Consider the following 25,000-nt stretch of genomic DNA (forward strand, 5'->3'; position numbering starts at 1 on the left):
TGTGTGTGTGTGTGTGTGTGTGTGTGTGTGTGTGTGTGAGTGAGTGAGTGAGGGAGAGTGCGTCTGTGCGCATGTACCACATCTTCAAAATCTATAAGTTTGTTTTGTCTGCGCATGCCTTTGTCATGTCTGATTCAACATTGTATGCAAAATGTTCGCGCATGCCAACACTGATTATTTTTAGCCACCATATACATCACTGTGGCTATGAGATAATGAAGCCAGCAGAAGACATGTTTAACAAAGGAGGATCATCGGTTCTCTCAGGAGGCCACACAGGATTTAGCGCCTGTAGGCTTTGATGCACACATACAGCACGAGAAATCTGTAAATTAGTGAAGAGTATGGAGTTTCTAACAAGTAAGAAATAGATCTTCATTAAGTTGCAAGTTGTGTCTTTTTGAAGAATCATTCCATGAGATCATCCACACCTATACCTGACACCCATCACCTAACATCCCACATGCCTCAACGATGCCCCCATCCCCTACCTGTGTTTCCTAGCACTGTCCAGATCCCTCCCTATCCCTCTGTGCCCCAACACCATTCTCCATAATCACACTAAACTAAAACAGTTTAACAACTAAGGGCAGATTATATTCCGACATTACTATTGGCATCATTGATTTTTCCAATGTTACTTTTCTGATGAATAAGTGTCCCCATTCCCATGCAGTATGGTACTTTTATTATGAAATGTCATTTACATTGTCTGCTTTCCTTGTGTTTGTATTCCAGTTAGCTATCCTCACAGATATCGGCCATTCCCACAGCAGTGAAAAGGCAGGTCTGCTGAACACTGCACATCCACCAACAGGAAGCATCTACCACAGCGAAAACTTCAGCCTTAAGCTTTCTCCTCCACCAGTGGTGGAGGAGTAGGAAGAACTCCACCCACTGTTACAGTTCTGAATAAAAGCACTACCACATCTCCACATAAATGGACGTGTCTGCTTTTTCACTGGCACACACATTCACATCAGCGTCAGAGTTTAACACTTGCCAGTAGTTTGGCCAGGGCCTTCTGCACCCGTGCGGCTGGTTGGTCCTACACTTGGTTCACGTTAGGAGCTGTTGAGGTTTGTTAGACCTGGGAAAATGGAATATATGTAAGGAGCCCAGCACTGGAATTCAGAAGCACTCAACACACTGCACACACTGAAGACTGTTCTAAGTAATCCGGTTTTACAACAGAATTTCCATATTATTCTTGATGTTAAAATATTTCTTATTGATATTTATACAGCATACATAAGACTCTTAACAGTGGTGTGGGTGTGTGTGGTGGGTAAAATAACATAGTCATGTGAAAATGTAAGCACACCAATCAATATTTAATCTTCATTTAATCTATATTTATAGAAAAAAACTGAAAAACTTAACATTGCAATTATTTATGTAACCAAAAATTAACAGAAGTACCCTTTCCTTCTTTGGAAAAAAATAAGTACATCCTTGGATCTAAAGCTGGTATTGCCCCCTTTAGCTGAATGTAGTGTTTCTTATAACTGGTTACCAGTTTCAATTAGAAGAACATTTTACCCATTCCTCTATGCAGAATTCCTTCAGATGTGAGATGTTTGAGGTGTTTCTATGCAGGATTCCTTCAGCTGAGAGATGTTTAAGGTGTTTCTATGCAGGATTCCTTCTGCTGTGTGGTGGTTGCGGTGTTTCTATGCAGAATTCCTTCAGCTGTGATGTATGAGGTGTTTCTAAGCAGGATTCCTTCAACTGTGAGATGTTTGAGGTGTTTCTATGCAGGATTCCTTCAGCTGAGAGATGTTTAAGGTGTTTCTATGCAGGATTCCTTCTGCTGTGTGGTGGTTGCGGTGTTTCTATGCAGAATTCCTTCAGCTGTGATGTATGAGGTGTTTCTAAGCAGGATTCCTTCAACTGTGAGATGTTTGAGGTGTTTCTATGCAGGATTCCTTCAGCTGAGAGATGTTTAAGGTGTTTCTATGCAGGATTCCTTCTGCTGTGTGGTGGTTGCGGTGTTTCTATGCAGAATTCCTTCAGCTGTGATGTATGAGGTGTTTCTAAGCAGGATTCCTTCAACTGTGAGATGTTTCAGGTGTTTCTATGCAGAAGTCCTTCAGCTGTGAGATGTTTGAGGAAAAAAATAAGTACATCCTTGGATCTAAAGCTGGTATTGCCCCCTTTAGCTGAATGTAGTGTTTCTTATAACTGGTTACCAGTTTCAATTAGAAGAACATTTTACCCATTCCTCTATGCAGAATTCCTTCAGATGTGAGATGTTTGAGGTGTTTCTATGCAGGATTCCTTCAGCTGAGAGATGTTTAAGGTGTTTCTATGCAGGATTCCTTCTGCTGTGTGGTGGTTGCGGTGTTTCTATGCAGAATTCCTTCAGCTGTGATGTATGAGGTGTTTCTAAGCAGGATTCCTTCAACTGTGAGATGTTTCAGGTGTTTCTATGCAGAAGTCCTTCAGCTGTGAGATGTTTGAGGAAAAAAATAAGTACATCCTTGGATCTAACAGCTGGTATTGCCCCCTTTAGCTGAATGTAGTGTTTCTTATAACTGGTTACCAGTTTCAATTAGAAGCCCATTTCAGCCCATTTCAGATCTCACCTACAGCATCTTGATGGGATCAAGGTTTTAACCACGCTATTCCAGAACCCTCCATTTCTTTCTTTTCAGCCATTCTTGGAATGTACTGGAATGTTTAATGTTTGGAATGCAAGGGCCACTTTTGACTGAGTTTCAGTTTTCTGACAGATGAACTCACATTATCCTCAAACACTTTGCTACAGTGAAGAATTTGTAATGGTTTCTGTGATGAGTTGCACAGATGACTTGAGCATAACATTTCCACAGTTGGTATCAGGTTCTTCTGGTCAAATGCTGTCTTGGGTTTTCACCAAACCTCTTTTGCTGTGGCCAAACAACTCATTCCTGGACTCATCTGCCCAGAGTGCATTGTTCCTTAAGTGTGTCATATCACACTGTCTGGAAGGTCATGTAAAGAACATTTTAAACAGAAGGCCAACGAAAGACCTGGTCTTTGCCTGTGTGCTCACTGGTGATGTTTTATCTGCTTAACGGATTGCCCTGATGTTTTTCTTGACATCAGAGGTTTCCTTATGGCACACCTTCCATGTACAGTCTCTTTCTAAAGGTAAACTTGTGCACGTTAACATCAACACTGGCGAGAGCCAGTCACTTCCTTTAGTGAAGTTTTTGGGATTCTTTGAGATTTGCTTAAGTGTCTTGCGGTCTGCTCTTTGGATGAACTTGCTGGGGTGACCTGGCCTGAACAAGTTGGCTGAAATATTCTCCACATGATTTCCAGTTCTTTGGGCGTTTTAAAACCCATTCCAGACTCATGGGCATCTATAATGTTTTTCTGAAGTTTTGAAAGCTCCTTTGATTTAGTCATGGTGATACACACTTCAGCAACAAAGATCAAACTAAGTATCTGAGGTTAAAATAAGACTGTTCATTCAAAAATCCTCTACAATTGTGATTAGCACCCAGCACACGATTCTCATTTTAGGCATTTAATATAGGGGTGTACTTACTTTTTCCACACACAATTTATTTAAACTGTACAATGGACTTCAAAATGTAAGTGCTGCATGGTATTGTCTTTATTAATACTGATCATATATGCTGGAACTATGTTGGAAATATACATGAGGTGTGCACAATTCTTCAAATGACTACAGATGTGAAAGACTGAAACAGAAGGCAACTGGTGTGCGGGTGTGTGAGATGAAACACCAGGCTTTGTGGTTTCTGTGCTATGGCCCTTTGTTTCTTGTTCAAAGCCCTGGTTCAGGCTGCTAACCAGCCAACAAAGGGCCCCTCTGCGCAGCACATGCAGACGCGCGGTGCTCAACGTTAACGCTGGTGTACATCGACGCGTGCTGGGAGAAACGGCATGAAAAGAACGGGCGTTTGTTTCCAGGTACGCCGGATAGACCTACCTCTCGCGGCAACGTTAACAGACGGATCCATACATTCGCTTCAGCGCTGCTGTTTTGTTTTTGTTTGTTTTCTTGCTCCAAGTTTGTTGTACTCAGGTTTATCGAGTATTGTGTTAAATGAGACTGCACAAAACGCTTACGCATGAAGCCTGTTTGATGGGAGGAAGCAGAATTTCGCTCAGTACACAGAGGCTTTGAAAGGAGCAAATTTAACCCCCCTAAGGGAAGCCGAGCAGTAAAAGACTCGCGCTTGTACACGTACAGATCTTGTTTTATAACAGGCCCTTTTCTTTAAACGTCTGGGGGAAGACGTTTAGTCCATCATGCAACGATCTTTTTTAATGGTGTACAGCTGACACGAGATTTTTTTTATTTTTATTTTTTTTTTAGTCAAGTCGAATTTGAGCTGCTTCCGTCGATACCCAGACGGTTCGCCTTAACGTGTTTCCGTTTTAAAGGGCCCTGCACTTTGAAGAAGGTTCCGGTTTTCATGCTCATTTGGCAGTGACATGAGTCGGGCAGAAAGTCATTTTCCCGACGCGGGTGATGGACGCTACTGTTTCAGTCTGCTGGGCATGCCCACTATCCACACTGCGAACGACATACATATAGCCAGAATACGTCTGCAAATCCCTTCTACGTGTCTACTGGTCCTCGGCACAGTCTGTCTTCTCTTGACCTCGGCGGTTTTCCTGCCCTGACTCTTTCTCGGCATTATGAGAAGGGGTGCCGTCAGCTTCCCCATTACACGAAGAAAGTGGAACGCGACGGGAACTTCCACGAAAAGGCACTTCCGCTTCTCATCGCTTCCCGGGCGTCTAGTGCACGCAGCGCGCAATCACGCCTCGCACGGGACGCCCCGTTCGCCCAACCGCCCTCGTCCTACCGAGGATACGCAGCGCGGTTCGTCAACGGGGCGCTCGGGCGGATGAACGGCAGAGCAAACGCGAGGTCCCGGAGGGCGCGCTGCACTCCTGATTGGATGTTGGCCGCGCGCGGCGGGGTACTGATTCAAAGCGGGCTCTCCTCGCGGCGGAGCCGCAAACGGTAAATGCTACCAGCAGCCAACACGCGCCCTGTGGCGAGGGGGGAAAAACAACAGATAATGAAAGCAATTATGGAGCCTTCAGCAGTCGTCGTGGAGCTGACAGCAAAATGTTTATGCATTTTTTTTCCCACGTTGTTGATCATAATGTTATGCTAATTCCAAAAAAAATCTCTTGTGCTAATCTGCGCAATTTACCTGAATACGATTTGAGAATCCTCGAGGCCTTCTTGTAGTTCTTCTATTGAGGAAAGGAAAGGAAAAATTATTATGCAAAATGTGATTCGTCGCCTTTTAGAGTGAATTAATCTTAACTAACGTCATAAATCTAGTCTGCTGGATTAGGCTTTATATTGAATTTAAAAACGCGTGTTGAGAGCAGGTATATTGGCTGGATGAAACAGTGAGGCATTAGAAAAGTAAAGAGTTGTTCTCTTTTATGATCATGATTAGAGTTTCATTGGCAGGCCGTATCTGGTAAATGAACATTGCGCTTGGTCAATTACCTGAATGACATTCACCATTGGCTTCGGATTGCACACACTAAAACTCACCGACTCAAACGTGCATGCTGATTCGCGCCGGCCCATATTTTGATTTGCAAAGATTCTTTCGGAAGAGAAACAACAACAACAACAACAACAACAACAACAACAACCCACAATACTCTCAAGTATTGCTTGGGCGGCAGCCAATCACCCAGCCTCTCATGCAGCTAATAGGAGCTAACAGATGTTCCAGTGACTGTTTTTAATTGTCCTGGAGATAAAGCTTTCAGAAGGACGGCTGGAAAGAGATAGAGGAGTTTCTAATTAATCCACAGAGGCCTGGACTCTGTGCTTCCCTAAGAAATAGTGGAAATAGTTTTCCTCATTTAGTTAGGAATAGAGCATAGCAGCTAGAGCACGGAACTAACACTGACATGTAATAACACAGTATCTCACACTCACAGGCCCACCAAGACTGAATCCCAAGGACTAATAAGAACAGCCTTTGTGCTATCACATATAAATACTCTTACTGAGAGCTGTGTGTGTGTGTGTGTGTATGTGACATTACATCTCAGTAGCTGGTCTTGTGTATAACATATAGGTGCACATTTCTCCTAATGAGTTTCCATTTGTTGTGATGGCACGTGACTTCAGCACAAAACTGAAAATAGCCCTGGCTCATATTTTTCAAGCATCTCGGGGAGAGTGCTAACCCTCTCCTCCTCGTGTGATCCTAGATGGGAAATGAGCGGCAAGCTGTTTGCAGACCTGCTCTCTGTCTGTGACATATTTAGAAAGCGTGACCCCAGCATTCTAGAATTCCACGCCTTTATGATGTCACCTGGGATCAGCTGCACTGGACATTCCATCCTTCACGGTCCTGCAAGTCAACATCATGTACAGTGACAAAACCAGTGAGTCTGTTTTCGTGCACTGTATACACAAGCCACTGCATTCAGCGCATAGTTTCTCAGATCTGTTACAGGTACAGTGCCCTGTGCAAATGCTTTGAGTTGAACAAACATTTGTGGGTAAAATCGGGTGTGTTAAGCTATACTTATGGTATTCCAGAACTGAATATTGTAATACACAATTTGCATGTGTTATAATGGTAGGCACATGCAATTTTCTTCAGTCTCAGGATCTGCAATTGAATCCCAGCTAAACGAATCCCTTGCACAATCACAGTTAGTCTCTTGTTTTCCGCAGAGGCTGAGAAATGTGCACTTACACAGCCAAGTCTTTGGTGCACTCTGTTGCCTCTTAATCTGTAAACACCATTCCCGGCTTGCAAACAGCAATCTGTCAACACTCAAACGATGCCAAAAAATGTTTCGCTGAGGTCACTGTGGTTACTAATCGTCCACCTGACATTTTTACTTTGACTTGAATACAAATTTGAAATGTTCCGTACCAGATTTGGAATGCGTTAAAACCATCTAGAAGCGCTTTTTTTGAACACCTGTCTTCAAGCAGCTGACATGTGTTTGGTTTGTGATAAGTTGCGCTTTGTGGGGGTTTTTTAAGGGGGGTGTGTGTACATCATGCAGTTTGTCCCAGTGCCCCAGTTTAAGAACGTTTGATTCTGTGTAGACTCAAACATGCATTTTTATCATCTTCTAGTGCAGATATGTTCATCTTCCCTCTCAGCCTATAAGGCGGTCCATTCGGGTCTCTGGTCTAGTCCGCCTTTCACTCAACCTCTTTCCCACACCCCTTCCGTCTATACGAAAGCATTTAGTAAAAATAATGCATGATCTGTGAGGTTATATATGTTGGTTGTTATGAAGCATAATGTTTACACGAGCATGGCCCTTTTCAGTATAGTTTTCACATATGTCCCCTTATACATGCGTACACGTTCATTTTTGACAGAAAAATGTATACATTTAAAAGTGTTTAATATGAAGTATTTATATTCAATATAATAAATTAAGAATTGTAACACAGTGTTAATTCTACCATTACTTCTAGAGTAATATACTGTCATATACAGTGTGTAACAATAGATTAAGACTCTGTAGTTCCGTTATGGATATTTTTGTTACTCGTTATATTACACTGTAATAATTAATATTATGAGTCTGTCACAGTGTTCACAATATTCACCAAATATTCCCCCCCGGTTCTATAGCACACGTTTAGCCTGTTAGTGCTATAACTGGTATATGTGGTTCCTATAGGATTTTACAGGTCTTTTGTAGATTGCCAGTCCCTAGACTCCATCCCATTATAAACAGGGATAAAGTCATTATGGGTCCCCCCCAGCACAGATCTCTCCTCTGCACAGAGGCATTTTTGAATGAATCCCGTTCCATTCAGCCTACGGGTCATCGCGGATTAGATAGCTAAGCACTCGTTCCGGTACCGTGTTGTGTTTGTGTAATTGAGTGTATAATGGAATCTTAGCAGTATGCGTTCAGAGTAGCAGCCATGCAGCTCCTCGAACTCACAAGTAAATAAATAAGCAAACAAGCCGACGACCTGGTGGTAATAAATTCATGCTTTAGGAATTGGTGTGTATCCGTGGCACTGGCATATGTGATTGTACTCAGGGAACCAAAAGAAACGCACGCGTGCAGTGAGCGCTGTGCTTCTTTCGTGTGTGCATGTGAGCTTCCTCTGTCGACAGCTACAGCTACTGCATGTACCTCTACCTCCTCTGAGACACCTGTCTCCTTGACAACGTGGAATGCTCCCTGTCCTTGCTTCTTGAGATCTCCATTAGCTAGAGGAAGTGCACTGTCGTTGAGAGGCGTCTGGAGAGCTGTGTACACTACACCCACAACACGCTTCAGTCCCCCAATGCCTTCTGCACCGTTTACTCTTAAATGATTCACTCACTTCTAGTTCATTGGTTTTACGTGGCTTTGGAAATTGCTTTTCATGCATATCAGGGACCAGACAAATATTTCACCTTAAGTTGTTTAAGGAGGCAAATAAGAGGACTGATCCTAGGTCAGTGTTTAAAAGAACCTTCTGCAGGGCGGCAGATCTTTCAGTGTAATGGCCCCAAAACTAAGGAACACGTGACCATGATCTCTCCCTCTCTGCTATTAACGTTCCTGCTTTCAAGATGAACTTAATATTTACATTTTTTCCTTGACATTTTCATCACCTTCATCCTGTAAACAGTAGAGGTTTTTTTTCGCCTCTCAGATAATTACAGATAATAGTCTTATTACACATATATCTGTCACAGATCACAGAGTCGTATGCGTCTTATTACACATATATCTGTCACAGATCACAGAGTCGTATGGGTCTTATTACACATATATCTGTCACAGGTCACAACCACCATTTTAGCAGGGTATTCCTATGGTGCCATGTTATAGTTTAAAATGATGCATGTGTCTCTTCATGTGTACAACCTTCCATAGCACGTCCAATAATACCCTACTCGCATGTGTTTGGTAGTCACTCTGGGACCTTTCGTGCTTGTGTTCATGGGTGATTTAATACCCACTGGACTCGATGGACTGTGTGTTGTTCTAATAATGAAGTCATGAATAATGAATTTCGTGAAGACAGCGGCGCTTTCCACTGCAGGCTTCTTTTTCATTGGTTGGCTTCTCTGTGCCATGCGGCCATGTCTGTTCAAGGGTCCGTCTGCATGTCTGTTGACTGGGATAAGTGATCATTTCACACAGGCTGTTAATTAAACGGGTAACTTTTATTATGGTGGGGAATCACCAAGAAATCTCCCTGCTGAGTCATCTGTTAGCCTCTTATGAATTAAGCCTTACCGGACTTGGCTTGTAACTGTAATTTATTACAAAATAAGGGACACAAGCACCTCTCTTTTTTTGGATTTATAAGAAAAATAAGAGATAAGTTAACAATAATATAAGAAAAAAAAAAGAGGGGAATATTTAAATGTGCAATAAACATTTTTGTATCTACAGTGTATTTTTTTATAGCTACAGTTTATTCCCTGATATGAAACTGCAGACAGACAAAGAAACCCATTCATTCCTACAACAGTGAGAGGGGTAATCATACAAATAACTGTGTGTGGGGTTCCTCTGGGATGCATTAAAGGTCCGTTTGTGGACCTTTAAAGTGGACGTTTCTGTTCAGGCAGTGAGAACAATCTGTGCTTATAGACTAGTAGAGTCGTGCAGCTGGGAGGCTATAGTTACAGACTTGAGCTATCATCAGAGATGGACACCAGTGAACTGTCAACACAACTCTTCGTAGTTTTAGTAACCAGTCCTGCATGCCTGGTACAAATGATCCATGAGTCTCTTTCTTAATGCTGTAAGTAATTCTGTCTCATGACTGTCAGAATCTCATTTGAATACAATTATAATCCCTTTTAATACATGTTGGAGATTTATGAGTCCAACATGAAAATTCTATGTAGTCTTATCTCATTAAAAAAAAGCTCTGTCCCCCCCCACCCCCATCAGCAGTGAAAAAGACGGATGGTTCACTTTGCCCTGGGCATCTTTTCAAGCTCATTTATGTCTTACAATAATGGCCAAATCCTCACTGTTTACATCACACTGTAGCAGTTACATGCACTTACAGTAATAATCAGTGGTTGGTGTTGGCTTGGCTAAACAGTTGTGTTCTTTTGACTCATAGCTCTGGGGCAAGCAGGCTATGCTTGTAGGTTTTCTGGCCTGCCAGGTTTCAAGTATGAGCACTCTTAAAAAGTCTCACGAACCATGACGCATCGAACCCACCGCTGAAGATCCAGTACAGCATGCTTCAGCACGTCCATCCGTGGACTGTAGAGTGGAGTGTGCTCAGGTTGTTCATGTGCTTACATCATGTGTCATTGGTTATTAAATGCGTTGTGAGGCCTTTCGTCAGGAGCGAAGGATTAATTGAAGAAAGTTGGGGTCCTTTTTCTAAGGTCCTTGTGGAAATAACTGCTCTTTTTCGAGCTAAAGCTTGAATTAGGTCCCAAAGAGCTCACTGGTGTACTCCTGTTCTCCTGGGTTTTTTTTTTTTTTTTATAAATGACTGTGGCATAGTAACACCCAAACTCCTACGCAGATGGTTCCAAAGTATTCCCACTCCATGCGTGTGAGGAGAGAAGAAGCCCTTGATCCGCTGTAGGTTCTGGGAACCTACGGTACAGATCTCAATCACCAAACGATTGTCAGAAGCTTGCAGATATTCTTCTCGTTAGGGGATGGGGTGGGGCATCACTTCCTGAAATCTTCATGCCTGTGCACTATTCAGTTAAGGAGTTGTTGGAAGATGATCCCTACCCCCACCCCCCCATTTTTGTAGGGATTTGTTCCAGCGCGGCCTCTGCTTCACCACCGGAGCGTGAGTGCGGTTCTGGAGGGAGGGTGCTGGGGGTGTCGATGGGACGGAGACACCCCGGGGCGCGGAGATACCGCGCCCCTCTCTCCTCACACCATCTCGTTACAATCGTCTGCACTCACGCATCAGTCAGAGTTCAACTGGATCCTGCTTACAGGGAACTGGGGAGCCTCTCACGCCGTCTGCCCTTCTCACGTACAACAGAAGAGGAGAAGTGGCACATTATACTCTCCTCATGACCTCAAAGCTTTCGTTTCCGATTTATTTAACACACCACTTTTGTCAGAAGAATGCACCTGTACTCGGATCATTTTTGTTTACAGAGCAGGTGTATCTGTCAAAGAATTCTTTGGAACCATATATTCCATCTCTGAAATAACACGGCTGTACTTATGACTGTATTTGTGACTGCTATTGTGTGTAATCCGTAGCAGAGTCATCATGTGAAGGAGACGGGTGTACAGGGGATTGTGGTAAGAACTGACGCAGAGAAGGACCGGAGAGAGGGAGAGAGAGTTCTGGAAAATCATCACAGGTGTGCTAACAGATTGTGTGTGTGGAAGAGTGCATGTGTCCTTTTGTTTTTTTTTTTGGTTGAGCTCAGGTTCAGCCAACCAAGCGTCAACTCACATCCGCAGTCTAAGGACTGGGATGGCGTAGGTGCATGTTGTCTGAACCAACATCGACTATCTCGACATGTCACACCGTTGTCTCGATCTTCTCAATGATCTCCACGGTAGACTTGGACGGCGAAAGCAGACTGCATCTGTCCTGCTCCCAGAGACTCCCAGGACTGGAGTCACCATCTGTGCTCAGCTCATCCTCCTCCTCCTCTTCATCTTCATCGTGCTCGCACGAGTCTTCTTCGCACGACTCCGTGCAGTGGAGCCCCAACGCGTTGATCCCGGAGTCCTCTGAGCTGGAGGGCGATGAGCAGTGGTCCATTTTCGGACCTTTTGGACTTTGCTCGTCTGAAGCTTCCCCCACCTGGGCCTCCTGCTTGTGGGCGGGCCGTGGGGGCGGCTGGGGAGGCGGGGCCATCGGCGGCTGGGGCGGGCCGGGCGTCGCCGGCATTGGCCGCTGGACGTAGCACATCTTCCCGTTGATCCGTTTCACTATGTAGTCATCGACGAAGAGGTCGGCAATCACACAGAACTTGGGCGACTCTGGGCAGGGCGGTGCTTTGAATTTGGGGGCGGTCCCAAGGAGGCGCTCCGTCAGGGAGATTGACAGGTTCATCGTGTGGACGTGGTCGGAAGGCTTGGGAGGAACTGCAGTGCTTGGAAGCTGACAGACATTGGTCATAGGCTGGTAGACATATTTACCTACAGAGAATGAGGAAGAGAGAACAGGAGTTAAGAGTACTACAAGTGGAGAAAATACATCCCAATACAAATAAGCTGTTACTCATTGGCTTTAGTAATAATGATTTTATTTTTATCTTCATAACCGCAAAACATCGCAGGATACTTTAAACCGTATAAGAACAAGACAGCAGGTGATAAGGACGAGAACGGAGGACAGAACAGCGGCAGCGGAAGAGATGTGAACCTAGATGGTGAAGTTAAGAACACTGCTCGTAAGTGGCAAAACGTAAACACAGAAATAACTTGAATTGATTTGAGGAACAACGTCTGTCTTGGACAGGAAGTGAGCAGAGATGATTACAACCCTAAGATAAATCATAAGAGCAGTGGTGATTTTAAAAAGCTGTAATGGTACTGGCCTCAAAACCATTGACAGGAAACGCAAGCGAACCTGAACGCTAAACTCACATGCAATTAAATCTGTTAAAACAAATTAAAATGACAAACTACTGCAAAACAATTGATACAGACTATGAGGCTATGCAAAACATTTTGAACATTTGAGCATTTCACACGATTCATTTTGCTAAATTGTTTTCAATCATGTATGAGTACGTGATTGAGCTAAATGGAGCAGTGTATGAGACAGGGAAAGAACTAATGGATCAGTGTATGAGACAGGGAGAGAACTAAATGGAGCAGTGTATGAGACAGGGAGATAACTAATGGAGCAGTATATGAGACAGATGGAGACCTAAATGGATCAGTGTATGAGACAGGGAGAGAACTAATGGAGCAGTGTATGAGACAGGGAGAGACCTAAATGGAGCAGTGTATGAGACAGGGAGAGAACTAATGGAGCAGTGTATGAGACAGGGAGAGAACTAATGGAGCAGTGTATGAGACAGATAGAGACCTAAATGGAGCAGTGTATGAGACAGGGAGAGAACTAATGGAGCAGTGTATGAGACAGGGAGAGACCTAAATGGAGCAGTGTATGAGACAGGGAGAGAACTAATGGAGCAGTGTATGAGACAGGGAGAGACCTAAATGGAGCAGTGTATGAGACAGGGAGAGAACTAATGGAGCAGTGTATGAGACAGGGAGAGACCTAAATGGAGCAGTGTATGAGACAGGGAAATAACTAATGGAGCAGTGTATGAGACAGATGGAGACCTAAATGGAGCAGTGTATGAGTGAATGAGCTAAATTAAAATAAATAAATTATTGAAGTGTATTTTCCTTCCACTCTACGAATAAGAACAGACCACAGGTAGGAAAAGTGCGTCAGTAAAATGGTCTGGTCTCTTACACCTTCGCCACACACAGGCCACATGCACCTCTCATTCATCTGCAGACCTCTATGATGACAGTCTCAGAATGTGCCCATCCTGTAGTGAACGGTCCCAGCCGTGTGCTGGTGCCCTGCATTAACACCGCGCACACATAGCACTGGCAGTACCTTTAGTACTTTATTGACCCCTTAGCTTTTGGGGCATGATACTGCGGTGCCGCAGTCTAGGCTGGGTGTGTTTTGATGGAGGTGGTTGACAGCAGGTTACCAGTTGATCTAGCTGTTGCTCATTTTTCACTGTCAACATGATATGAATCACCAAGTACGCATAAACTGACACAGACACACATTATAAATGATCCATAGATTAACACATGCTCTCTCTCTCTCTCTCTCACACACACACACACACACACACACACACACACACACACACACACACACACGCACTTGCACCATGTGATGATTAGACAGCTAAGATCATCACTCAGCCAGGACAACATGGCAGTCGAGCCCTGGCCTCATTACTGGCCCTGATGTTGTAACTGTTGTTGCTTTCAGCTCCATCTCCGCCCGTTCACGTCTGCGGTTGTAGCCCAGCTTACTGATATGTCCCCGAGCCTCTGCCTATACCCTGGACAAAATCTACCCGAACCGTTCAAACCCAGCCAGCAACGCTGAGGAGCTTGCTAGTGGAGTGTGGGTAGGATCTGAGGGCTTCTCAATAGTTTTCATACACTGTTCACTGCATTAGCTCTTCTGAGGTGAAGTACTGTTCTGGGGTCAGTGTGAGAAGAGCGAGTCCTAGTGCACCCTACAAGGATCTGCCAACAAGAGCCCTCAAAAGCCCTTTTTGTCAACACAGCACATCATTTTGTATACAGTGGGGGTACTTTTGAGTCCTCTGGGGCTTACACGCTCTCTGCAGTTATGTGATGCACGCCCCGAGGGTTTGCTTCGTTTCAGGTGGAATGAGAAGAAATTGAGAGGGTTTTCGTGCATGAGGCATTTATCTAAATGACAACAGCTTTTGCATAATTATGGGGCTCGCAATATGGCTGTACTTTGCTAAATCAAAACGCGAGATTTAAGAGGTCTGTTTGTCTTTAATACGTTTCAATCTCAGGCGATCACGGAACTAATCCTCAGACAGTGTCGTATTTCTGTCTGTTCTTCGGACTGTTCCTTTGGCTTTGTGAATTCTGTCCTACAGTGGAGAAGACCCTTCAGTGCTGTCAGTCTGACAGGTGCTGTTCCTGATGGCGAAAATGTATTTCTATATATCTGTGGTCTATTTTTACAGCATCCTTCCTTCCCCGAGGAGAAGGGTGCGAACAGGCTAGTGTTTCTATTTGATTAACGTAAGCTGTGAAAAGTACTGAGCAGATTCACGAGGCATTTGTCTCCTTTGACAAAGGAAAGACCTGGGGGGGGGATTGGGGGGGGGGAGTGAGAGAGAGGGAGAAAGAGAGGGAGAGAGAGAGAGAAAGAGAGGGAGAGAGAGAGAGAGAGAGAGAGACCCATGCTAATATGATTCCCTTCGAAATATCCCTGAGATTATGTGAATGTGTTCCATAAACCGTGCTTTATTAGCTTACTGAGGAGTTATCCCAGAGCTTTGAAGAGACTCAGCATCTTCTAGTAGCTGTGGAGGATAAACTGCTCCATCACGTTGGCTCTTCTCAACCACAGAAAATGTCTTTTTTTAAGATTAAAAAAAAGATTCCATTTAAGAAACTGGCACATTTTAGCTTTGCAACAACAAATTTCACACTCTACGAAGGTTGTTTGGACACACATACCGCGTATAAAAACCTCTTTTAGAAGTAGATGTGACATTGTACACTGTACTAACCCTGTGTATTTACATGGAAGTATCAGTTTCAACCCTCCTTGTGTCTGGAAGAGGCTGAGAATATCCCAATTCCTCACTGGTAGTGGAACAGGGGGCTTTAGCGAATACTAAATGCTGTCCACCGTCTCTGATGGGACCCCTTACTGGGAACTTAAAGAAAAGGTTTCTATCACTCCTATCTCCTATAAGTCCTGTACAGCTGATTTATCTGTCCATCATCTAAAAAATGCTGAAAATTCGATCTTTGTTTTGCACAAGATAATGATGAAAGAAACTGAAATGACCCAACACAGGTCCAAGATGTGTGCATTATGAATATGTGAATATCATATTATGGTTGAATTTGTTTGATACGTCTGGGTTTCTCTAGTGGAATAGTACCATGAGATTTACAATGCTGAGATCTCAAAGTCCAATAGTGTCTTAACATGATTAATGTACACTACCCTTCTGCATCCTTAAAAGAAGTGTCTAGTTCAGATTCAGAAAATCCTGCAGAGTTTTGTTCCAAAAGCCCAGCTATGCTAATTAGCTGTGTGCTGAGTACTCCAGCACTGTTGCTGAAGACGAAAGGTAAACGAGAGGTGAAAGGTCAAATCTGAACTCAGCGTACAGAACTGGAATGGTGCAAACGGTGCTGAGAAAACACCAAAAAAAATAAAGGTGACGCTATTGACACTGGGGCCATGTGCGTGTCTGCATTTGTGTGTGTTGTGTGCAGAGTGTACACTCCGGTACATGTCCACATTGTCTGGGTGTGCCATGGGGAACATGGGAAACCCTAAAATCGGCACACTTCCTGTAGCCTTTCCACAAGCAAGCACAGCCGGACTGAACGAGCCCAAGCCTTACATGCTCGATCACCATGACTACGGAATGCAAACTGTTAGAAGTCTGCGTCGAAATCATGGATGTGGGGCGGTGGCGCTAAGACCTCTAAGGAGTACTGTGAACAGACATAGTATGGCTAGAGCAGAAGTAATGCCACTTGCTTCAGTGTTACATCTACTCTACAAAGTCTAACTCTGTCTGAATGGTGGGAAATTGAATGCAGTGCTGCACCAAAAAGGAACCACTTTGAATCAGATAAAGCAGCAGCTGTTCCAGTTTTTTAAGGGGGAGAAAATTTGAAGGGAAGTTCTCGGTGGATGTTAAATGCGTTGGACAGCCAAGTACTTAAAACACTGTACAGGAAGTGATGTTTTAAAGCATTATATTCGGGACTGGAAATCAGGGCTGAACCTTTTTATAGTTCCTGAGAAATATGACTGGACAAAGATTAATAACCACATCATATTAAGGGTTTTTAACGTAATCACAATTGCAAAAGAATTCCAACAGAAATCACTGATGTAATATTTTTTGTCTAAATTGTGCCCTGCTAGAAATGTGTCTCACCTGGTTAGCAGCTGTTTGCCTTCCACATCCCACCTCAAAGCCCCTGGCAGAGAAGCTCCAGGAGGCTGTCAGTGGGTGGGCCAGCCGGCTTAAAGAAGGTCTAAGCTGGATTTAACAGTCCTGCTCAACAGCATTTCCTGTTGACCCCTTCCAGGGCATTAGCTTGGTGAGACAAAATGATTTCATACTGGATTATAACAGCAGAACGGGGATTACGGCCGAAGATGCAAGAATAAACAAACCGGAGAAGCCAGTTGCCAGATTAATCCCGCGCTATACTTTACGCCCTCCTCGCGATTTCTGTGGGTGCTGCCGTCGATGATGGTCATCGCGTGCAGATAGAACTGTTCAGAGTCACTGTTTTTGCTGAGTTTTCGATCTGATTCCTCTGGAGTTCCCCACTGCAGGTTTGAGATAATAACCACATGAGGGACTGGGAGGGAAAACTGAAGTGAAAATGTCTCTCTGTCTGCTGCCCATGTGATGGACTGTTTGATAAGAGGAGTGGAGCTGTGCACAAGGCCACCGGTGTGTTGCCTTCCATTCCAATTCCTCCCCTTCTCTCTCTCCCTCTCACACACGTATGTTCCACGCAGGGTTACGTGCACGTGGGGCTGGATCTGCTGTCGGTTTCGGGCGACCGTGGACGAGAACCGATGAGAGGTCCATCATTGATTATTTCTCAGCATTAGGCAGGTCACATAAGACTGACATCACTCCACATCACCCAGGTACACACGCCTCCACCGAGGCGTTACCAGGATGTGTGTGTCGGTGTGAAAACCCTTTCCTCCATCTGGGAGTCGTCTGCATCAGTAATTGGAACTAAAATACTGACGGCTCAGAGCGAGCCAATGAGTCGTCAAATCAGTGGCTAATCTGTTAGTCCCCCTACCGCTTTCACTGATATGCTAATTGTAGTCACAGAGAACTCTTAACAAGCTAATTGCATTGCTTATCTAAGTAAGTTTGATGTTAAACTTCCAGCTTCAGGCTCATGATCATGCCTGCTCATCCAGTCACACACACACACACACACACACCCACACACACACAAAACCTCGCAAACTGCTCTCGCAGAAAAAAACCCACTACTGCCAAAACACAGTGGTAAAACATATTACAGAGCTCTACTAGTTATGCCAATGGAGATGTATGCAGTATGTCCCTAATAAAGACCGATGTGGGGGGCTGTTCAAAGAGCCGTGACTACCACTAGATAGGACAATCTGTCCACATGGTCATGTGACCTTGGAGGCAAAGGAATATGGGATCTAAAGATATATAGATGTTTCAAAATGTATCACCACCAAGAATTATTATTGCAGCGACTAAGGTGACCTTTCTCTAACTTTCTTTAAATCACTTTCATTCAGGCTTGCCCATCCCCAGTTCTGGAGATCTACCCTCCATGCAGTGTCTCATTCCAACCAAAATTTAATGCACTAGATCCAGTTAATCAAGTCCTTTAGCGGCATTTGAATATGTGATCCAGGTGTCTGGGAATTCATCTCCATACGCCCCTGAATTAGTGTGACCCTGCTCGCTGGAATCAAAAGAATTCTGATGACAAGCACCAAAAAATTAAGGATGTGTCTCTTCTAATCAATAAAAGCCCTACCAGACCTGACAGGCCGTGTCTTTCACACTCGGGCCTGACGTACGAACAGAGCCGTTGGCGGAAAGGGAATGTCAAGCAAGGATACAACTCATTCAAATCAGACTCTGCCGGCCCTGAGTTATGACAGGCTTTTAAAGTGACAGCGGATCCGAGCATTTGAGCTCGGAAATGATCAGGTTTCCACACACAAGGTCGCCGAGGGACCTTATAGTTGCATAAAAGGCAACCTATAGCACAGCCAACTTGTCACTGCCTTCAAAGCGGCCAGGGAGAACCCGGCGGAGTCCGGGGGAGGAATGTACTGTACTGGAATATTTCTGCACCAAAAAAGGGCAAATCCTGCTTCTTTCCCTCTGGGAAGTAAACAAGGGTTTCCATGGAGGACAGTGCTGTGAATATTCATATAAAAGCAAACAGTCAAAGACAAGTAACAAATGGTGGAGAGGGAGGGAGGGAGAGAGAGAGGAGACAAACGAGTCTGGATTCTCCTGGGGCTACAGAAACCTCCTCTGTAGAATAACTCATAAAGGCGCCTCCTGAATTAAAAACCCTATCAGTATTAATTTATTCAGTTCTACTATCATGTGTGTGCGTGTGCGTCACGTACACACGTCTGCTTAATCGAGTGTTTGTGCAGGACCTCTATTAGGAGTATTTCAATTCTGAGTTATCAACTGAAAGTAGAGCGTTCGGCGTCCTACACAGATGTATGATGTGCTTTATACACACCCGGACACTCTTCAGGAAGCCTGCGTGCTTAGAGAAGGGACACACCCTTCTGTTGTCTCCGTTTCCCTTCTCCCGTCCCATCAATATCGCCACTGTTCTCAGATACTGCTTTGATTTCGGAGACTCCCAGAATGCTCGGCTGCTGTTACTCTGTTCTATTTCCATTTGGAATCAGGAGGGGGGGAAAAAAAATCTATATCTCCATACAGCTGTTGAAAAGTGGGGCAAATGTGAGCGAAGCTAATCAGGTAGAAGCTTCTCGCTGGCTTCTGAAAGAGAAGCTAGCTCGTTTCATACACCAGAGGTGGAATTAGTACTTGTCATGTTTACAATGTGCTGACAACATAGCTGCTGTAAACATCCTCTCGACGATACGAGGGGGGGGGGGGGGGGATGACTTAATAAACGTAGCTTTAATTTAACGACTTAATGACCAAGCTTCTGATAAAGACTAATAAAGTCTTTCTTGACACTGGAACAGTGCCCCAGTGCATCCTTAACCTGCTAGCACATGGAAAGAAAAGCCAGGTGCTGGTTGCTGTTGTGGGCGACTTCTAGCTTTGCTGCACACAGACAGCCTCTCTTGCTGAAGTATAGAGCAGCTACAGGCCTAGCCTTTAGACAGGGGGGGGGGGGGTTGCGCTGACCTATGGCAAGAGGAAGCAGGAAAGAGGAAGAAGGCCCAGTGTGACTTTGAGCGACTGGCACAACTGTCAACTTCCGGCCATTTACCAGGCCATCAGACTAAAATGGCTGCTCACTTTTCTTCGAGCTTTTTTAAAAATGATGCCACAAGCAGAAATTGTTCAAACTGGATGAGATATTAAAGAGAATGAATGCAGCTTAATGGCAGTGTGGGTGTGGAACGTCACAGAGTGATGTGGAGTCTTGAGTGAATGTGTTCGCGCCTCTATTTCCCCCAATGGACCCAGGTGACTACAGAGGGTTTTTGCTTATTCCAGCACTTAAAAGACATCAATGTCCACGAACCAACCACCTTAATCGCTGCTTCCCAGACATGTGTGGTTCACTGTGTAATTATCAACCTTTCATGAGCTGAGTCAGGCATGCTGGACCCAGAAAAAACATAAACGTGTGCAGAAAATGACATCTTCTGCTTTGGGATTGGAAACTGCTAGAATAATTACTCATGTGACAAGACACACGGTCACAGGAGCGCGCCTCGTGCAGAGGAGACTTCCACATGGGACCAGCAGGAGGGAGCTGATGCGCTGAACTCGTCACCAAGAGAAACCGTCCAGCTCAGCAGACATAGAGAGAGAGAGAGAGAGAGAGAGAGAGAGAGAGAGAGAGAGAGAGAGAGAGAGAGAGAGAGAGAGAGAGAGAGAGAGAGAGAGAGAGAGAGAGAGAGAGAGAGAGAGAGAGAGAGAGAGAGAGCGAGTGTTTTTCTAGGACTTCTGTACCATGGCGGTACATTGGTAAGGCATGGCATGGTAAAAGAGGCTGGATGACATGTTTGAGGTACTGCTCTATGCTGGAATGTCCTAAAGCCTCCATTTCAGAAACGCCGCAACTCCTCGTCAGAACAACACTGACGGCGATAACGATGCAGAGTGAGCCACTTTCTTTTTAAAAAACTTCTTTCCCCTTTTTTGCTAGCCCAGAAGATGAAGCCTCACCCCACAACACGTCCGTGCTTACGTAGCCCGCTCTGGCATTTGTCCGTCACACACACTCATGCGTTTGGAGATACGGTTACCTCCCCAAGGAGGAGGCTGGAATTCGAGGAATCCGTGTCTCCTCTCCTAGTCACATGATCCCAGTTCCCATCGGCGATGGCTGCTGTTTAACAGAGGCCTCTGTTGTTTATACAGGCAGGCTCGCTCCGATGCTGTCCCTCGGCCATGTCACTCCGGGTGAGATCAGATTTCAGTCCAAAATGGCTTCCTATTTGACATATGGTTCACTACATGGGTAACATATAGTCTTGTTCACTAGCACTCAGACCCAAGCTAGAGAACACACACACTGGTGTTTTCCCTGCTCTGTACACCTGACTAACTTCATAGTAATTATCTGATAACTTCAGTCAGCTGTCAGGAGGAGCAGGAAAACACAGAAGCATCCAGAACACTGACTACCTAGAGAGGGGATTCATAACTACTGGCTGTGGCCGTAAAAGCACTTAGCTCGCGTCTGAGTGCATTAAGTGTGCGGGGAGCTGCAGTATTTGAGATTTGGCCTGGGTCACTTTAGTACCGTGCAGTGCAAGTGAGCCTTAATTCCCATCTGGTTGTAAATTCCATATATATATAAAAACCTCTGATGTGTAAAGTTCAGCTCCATGTGATCTGTATGTTTATGTTTCTCTCAAAGCCTTAATAAACGGACACTGTGGCACCAGAACAATTCAGTTGCAACAACAGAACAACAAACATATTGAATCATGAAAAGGTATGTTTACCATAATCTTTGCTCAAAATTATTGGCTATCGTTCCTGCCTGAATCTTACCCGCAATGTTAAATCAGCCTTTAATCCTCAGTATTACATATTTATAACAGACTTTATATTAGACTCCTTTAACTGGCTCTGGATGTATATATTGTATTGGTATATATGCAGATATATGCACACCTATTGGCTAGGTTTATTAACCGTAGGTTTATTTTTAGTTTTAGTTTGGGGACAGGAATTTAGCTAATCTTGATTTAAGTCATCTTGATTCAGGGTCTGTTCTTAATGTTCCACGCAAGAAGAATTCTTCCTCTATTGGCAGATCTAGGTATGCCAGTTTGTCCTACTACCTACTAATTACAGCTAGGCTAGGAAGCTCTGCAGTTAGAGCATGTGAAAGCATTATTGATTTTGTTGGGTTTAATTAGTATCTGCTTTTCTTAAATTCAGTCTCTGTTGGTTAGAGGAGAAACAGTTAACAATAACGCCATCCAATATGGAATTCCCAGAATTACAAACAATGTATTAGTTCACAAACTACTTTTAATGCAAGAGAAATAATTTTAGCCCTTGCAAAATAAAACTGTACTTGGTGGGTTTTAATGAGTTGAGTAAGTAGAGACAGAACACAGCCGAGGTGATTAATAATTTGGTTGAGTATTTTATGCAATATCTTATAATACATCTCTTAAATAATTACGAGGGATTCTTTTTCAAACAAGACCCAAGACTAGTCAGCTAGAAGGCCAATGGGTTTTTGCTCGGTTAAGCGCTTGTTCCGCCTTCGTTGTTAGGTCATAAATTAGTTTATATCCTAATCATTTTGCCGTGACTACATAACGCCTGTCGTAACCGGCCGTTACACTAATGCAATCTGATTTAACCACCACGCCTAAATGAAGAAGGTTTATTAAGTTTACACGACTGGGGGAATAATGCTCTTGTCTCACCGTCGACCCTGTAGACTTTTTCGACTATGTTGAGAAATAAACTGACAATAACCGCCCAGCGCCACACGATCTCAACGCCCGATTGTTTCGGGGAGCTCGGAAAACCCAGCCAAACAGGCGAGAGAATTTTACAAGCAACGCAAATGATGTTCGTTGTTTTGTTTGTGGAAAACAACGGTTTTGCGACTTTGTAATTTCGGCGGAAATATACGTTTTTTCCCCCCTTACTTTTCAGCTGAAAATCACACTGAGTGACATAGGCTAGTGGTCTGTCGTATTCTTGGAAGAACGCATTTGATCTTGCTCTGTAGTGCTATTGTGACTTGTTTTTAAGTAAATCTATAGCTGCTCAAATGTAGAAACCCAGAATTTGTTATCAGTGACATGGCCTCTGGGCTGGCGGCAGTTAGCCTCCGTGTGTGCGCCGAGGTTAGGTACCCTACGACGCACGGAGCACGGTTCCGTTATTTTCTACGTGTCCTGGCGTGTCTGAGGCTCGGAAACAACCCTGTACTCACAGTGGCACCAGCCCAGATGACAGCACCAATGCAGCTTGAAGCACTTTCCGTGACTGTGGGTTGCACATATGGACAGTCCGTCACACGGCAGAAAGTCCGGTCGCCCCGCACAGCTTTTCGCCAGCGCCTGCGCCTCGTCCAACTTCTCGCTCTTCGGTCCGCCCGACGCAGCCATCGCGCACACCCCCGGGATCAGACGGACTCCAAAGACCACATCGGGTCCGAGGCGGACTGGCGGGGGAGAGGAAAAGCTCCTACCAGTGCGTTCTGAATATGGTCGGCGTCGGCTGGTATTCGCGTACACAATAAGCGGACGCGAGTGAAAATGTAACGCTGGAGAATTCAGCGTTTAAAATTCCTGCGCGGGGCTCGTAAACACATCCCCCGGGCTCTATCGCCTCTCTAAAAACGAATTAACCAAATTCACGCAGGGCCTGTGAACCCCCTCTCGGTCCTTCACCAGCCGCTTGGAGTCCTCTCAGGAAAATGATGGCTCCTGACGTCCTGCCCTGTTCAGCTGCGCGCTTTCTCTTTCCTTCTCCGCCTTTCGTCGCCTCCCCCTCTCTCCTCAACTTTCTTTCTCTTTCGAGTCGGACTGGCGGTCATACGGTCCGGCTACTCTCCACGTAGACCATTATAATCCCCACATCTGATTTACTCACACTCTCACTCTCTCTCTCTCTCTCTCTCTCTCTCTCTCTCTCTCTCTCTCTCTCTCTCTCTCTCTCTCTCTCTCTCTCTCTCTCTCGTGGATCGGATGGAAATTCTCACATCCCTCGCGCCCTCCACTCTCGTAAATTGTAGGGTGGTGCGGGCGCATAACGTTTACCTTGCATAATGACATTAAACAGGTTTTAAACAAAATTAAACGATGAACGTAGTTACAAATACTTGCTTAAGCAGCAATTTGTTTTGTCAGTCACATCCACTCCAATAATTACGTCAAAAACAACAACAAAACTGTTATTGTTCTATAGAAAAGCGTGGCTTGGGAGAACCGTAGGGCACAGTAATGGTGTTCCTTCATTGCGTTTATTAGTTGGTTGTTAACTTTCAGTCCCACGCAGCCTCGTGGACCAAATGTCCAGTGCAGGCATCTGCGTCCCCTCCTGCTCCGCGGGCAAGTTCATGAGCAGGTCACGCCTCTCTCTCTCTCTCTCTCTCTCTCTCTCGCTCATGGCTTACGGACCTCCTTGGTTATGCTTTTGAAAGTCCTGCTCTCCTGTCTAGAGAAGCCGAAAACCTGTAAGGATTGCCGTGGAGCAGAGGGGGTGTTGGGCGCGTGAAACCTCAACCCCCAAGTAGTAGCCACGAGCCATCTTTCCACGGGAACGAGCGCGAAACAAACAAGCAATAATCATAAAGGGATCCACAGAGCCGTGTTTTTATCCACACGTTTTAAAAGAACAAGCCCGCAGGTTTTGGTTCAGCTGATCGCGACTAGATTAAATCTGTGTGTGTGTGTGTGTGTGCGTGCGTGCGTCTGTGTGTGTGTGTGCGTGCGTACGCGCGCGAGCGCGCGCCTTATTTTCCATGCAGCAAACCCATGACACACTGGAAGCCTTTTGCGTTGCGGCTTTCTTTTCCTGACCTGGTTCCTTTCACCGGGTTAATGTTAGTTCAAGGACGGGTCAAAAAGACAATAAGAACCTAGTAATGCAGTGTCTTGCCTTTAGAGGACAATCGCTGTCCCATTTCATAACCTCAATCATATTCAGAAAAGAAATGTCGCTATATTCTCCAGTCGGTTAAATCTAACCCCTTCATACTGATCTGAGTTTTGCCATTTCCTTCAAGTTGGTCATGGCTTAGATGTGGGCAGAGGAATGTAGAGAGATCATTGGTGTTAAAGGCCAACACACACACACACACACACACACACACACACACACACACACATACATACATACATACATATATATATACACACAAAACAAAACACTGTGTGTATATATGGTAAACATATATATGGTAAACAAAACACCATATATATATATATATGGTGTTTTGTTTTGTGCGTCTACAGCCTCTCGTCAGCTACTCTACTGAGTTACAACAAAGTTGCATTATCTATAAGGTATGGTATATATTTATTTATGTTCATCGTAGCATATGTAGGTCATAGTCTCTCCGGGAGTGTGAC

The 25,000-nt window shown here is 44.6% G+C and overlaps 2 protein-coding genes across 7 annotated transcripts in view; one reads left to right on the forward strand and one right to left on the reverse strand.

Moving 5' to 3' along the window:
• vps8 (VPS8 subunit of CORVET complex) overlaps window positions 1-941 on the forward strand; it is a 69,497-nt gene extending 68,556 nt beyond the window's left edge. For all 6 annotated transcript variants that reach the window (XM_035534843.2, XM_081701011.1, XM_081701012.1 and 3 more), the window contains one exon: window positions 739-941. In XM_035534843.2, coding sequence (XP_035390736.1) covers window positions 739-882 — 144 coding nt within the window. In that variant the 3' untranslated portion in view covers window positions 883-941. The remainder of the gene's footprint in view (window positions 1-738) is intronic.
• Window positions 942-9,139: 8,198 nt separating this feature from the next.
• c18h3orf70 (chromosome 18 C3orf70 homolog) lies at window positions 9,140-23,523 on the reverse strand. Its single transcript, XM_035534754.2, has 2 exons — window positions 22,858-23,523; window positions 9,140-12,093 (listed from the first exon to the last, which is right to left on the reverse strand). The coding sequence occupies exons 1-2, from the start codon at window positions 23,030-23,032 to the stop codon at window positions 11,468-11,470; spliced, it is 801 nt and encodes a 266-aa protein (XP_035390647.1). The 5' UTR covers window positions 23,033-23,523; the 3' UTR covers window positions 9,140-11,467.
• Between the last annotated feature and the right edge of the window lie 1,477 nt (window positions 23,524-25,000).

Source organism: Electrophorus electricus, chromosome 18 (assembly GCF_041902795.1).
Source record: "Electrophorus electricus isolate QZ-2024a chromosome 18, ASM4190279v1, whole genome shotgun sequence".
NCBI classification, from domain to species: Eukaryota; Metazoa; Chordata; class Actinopteri; order Gymnotiformes; family Gymnotidae; genus Electrophorus; species Electrophorus electricus.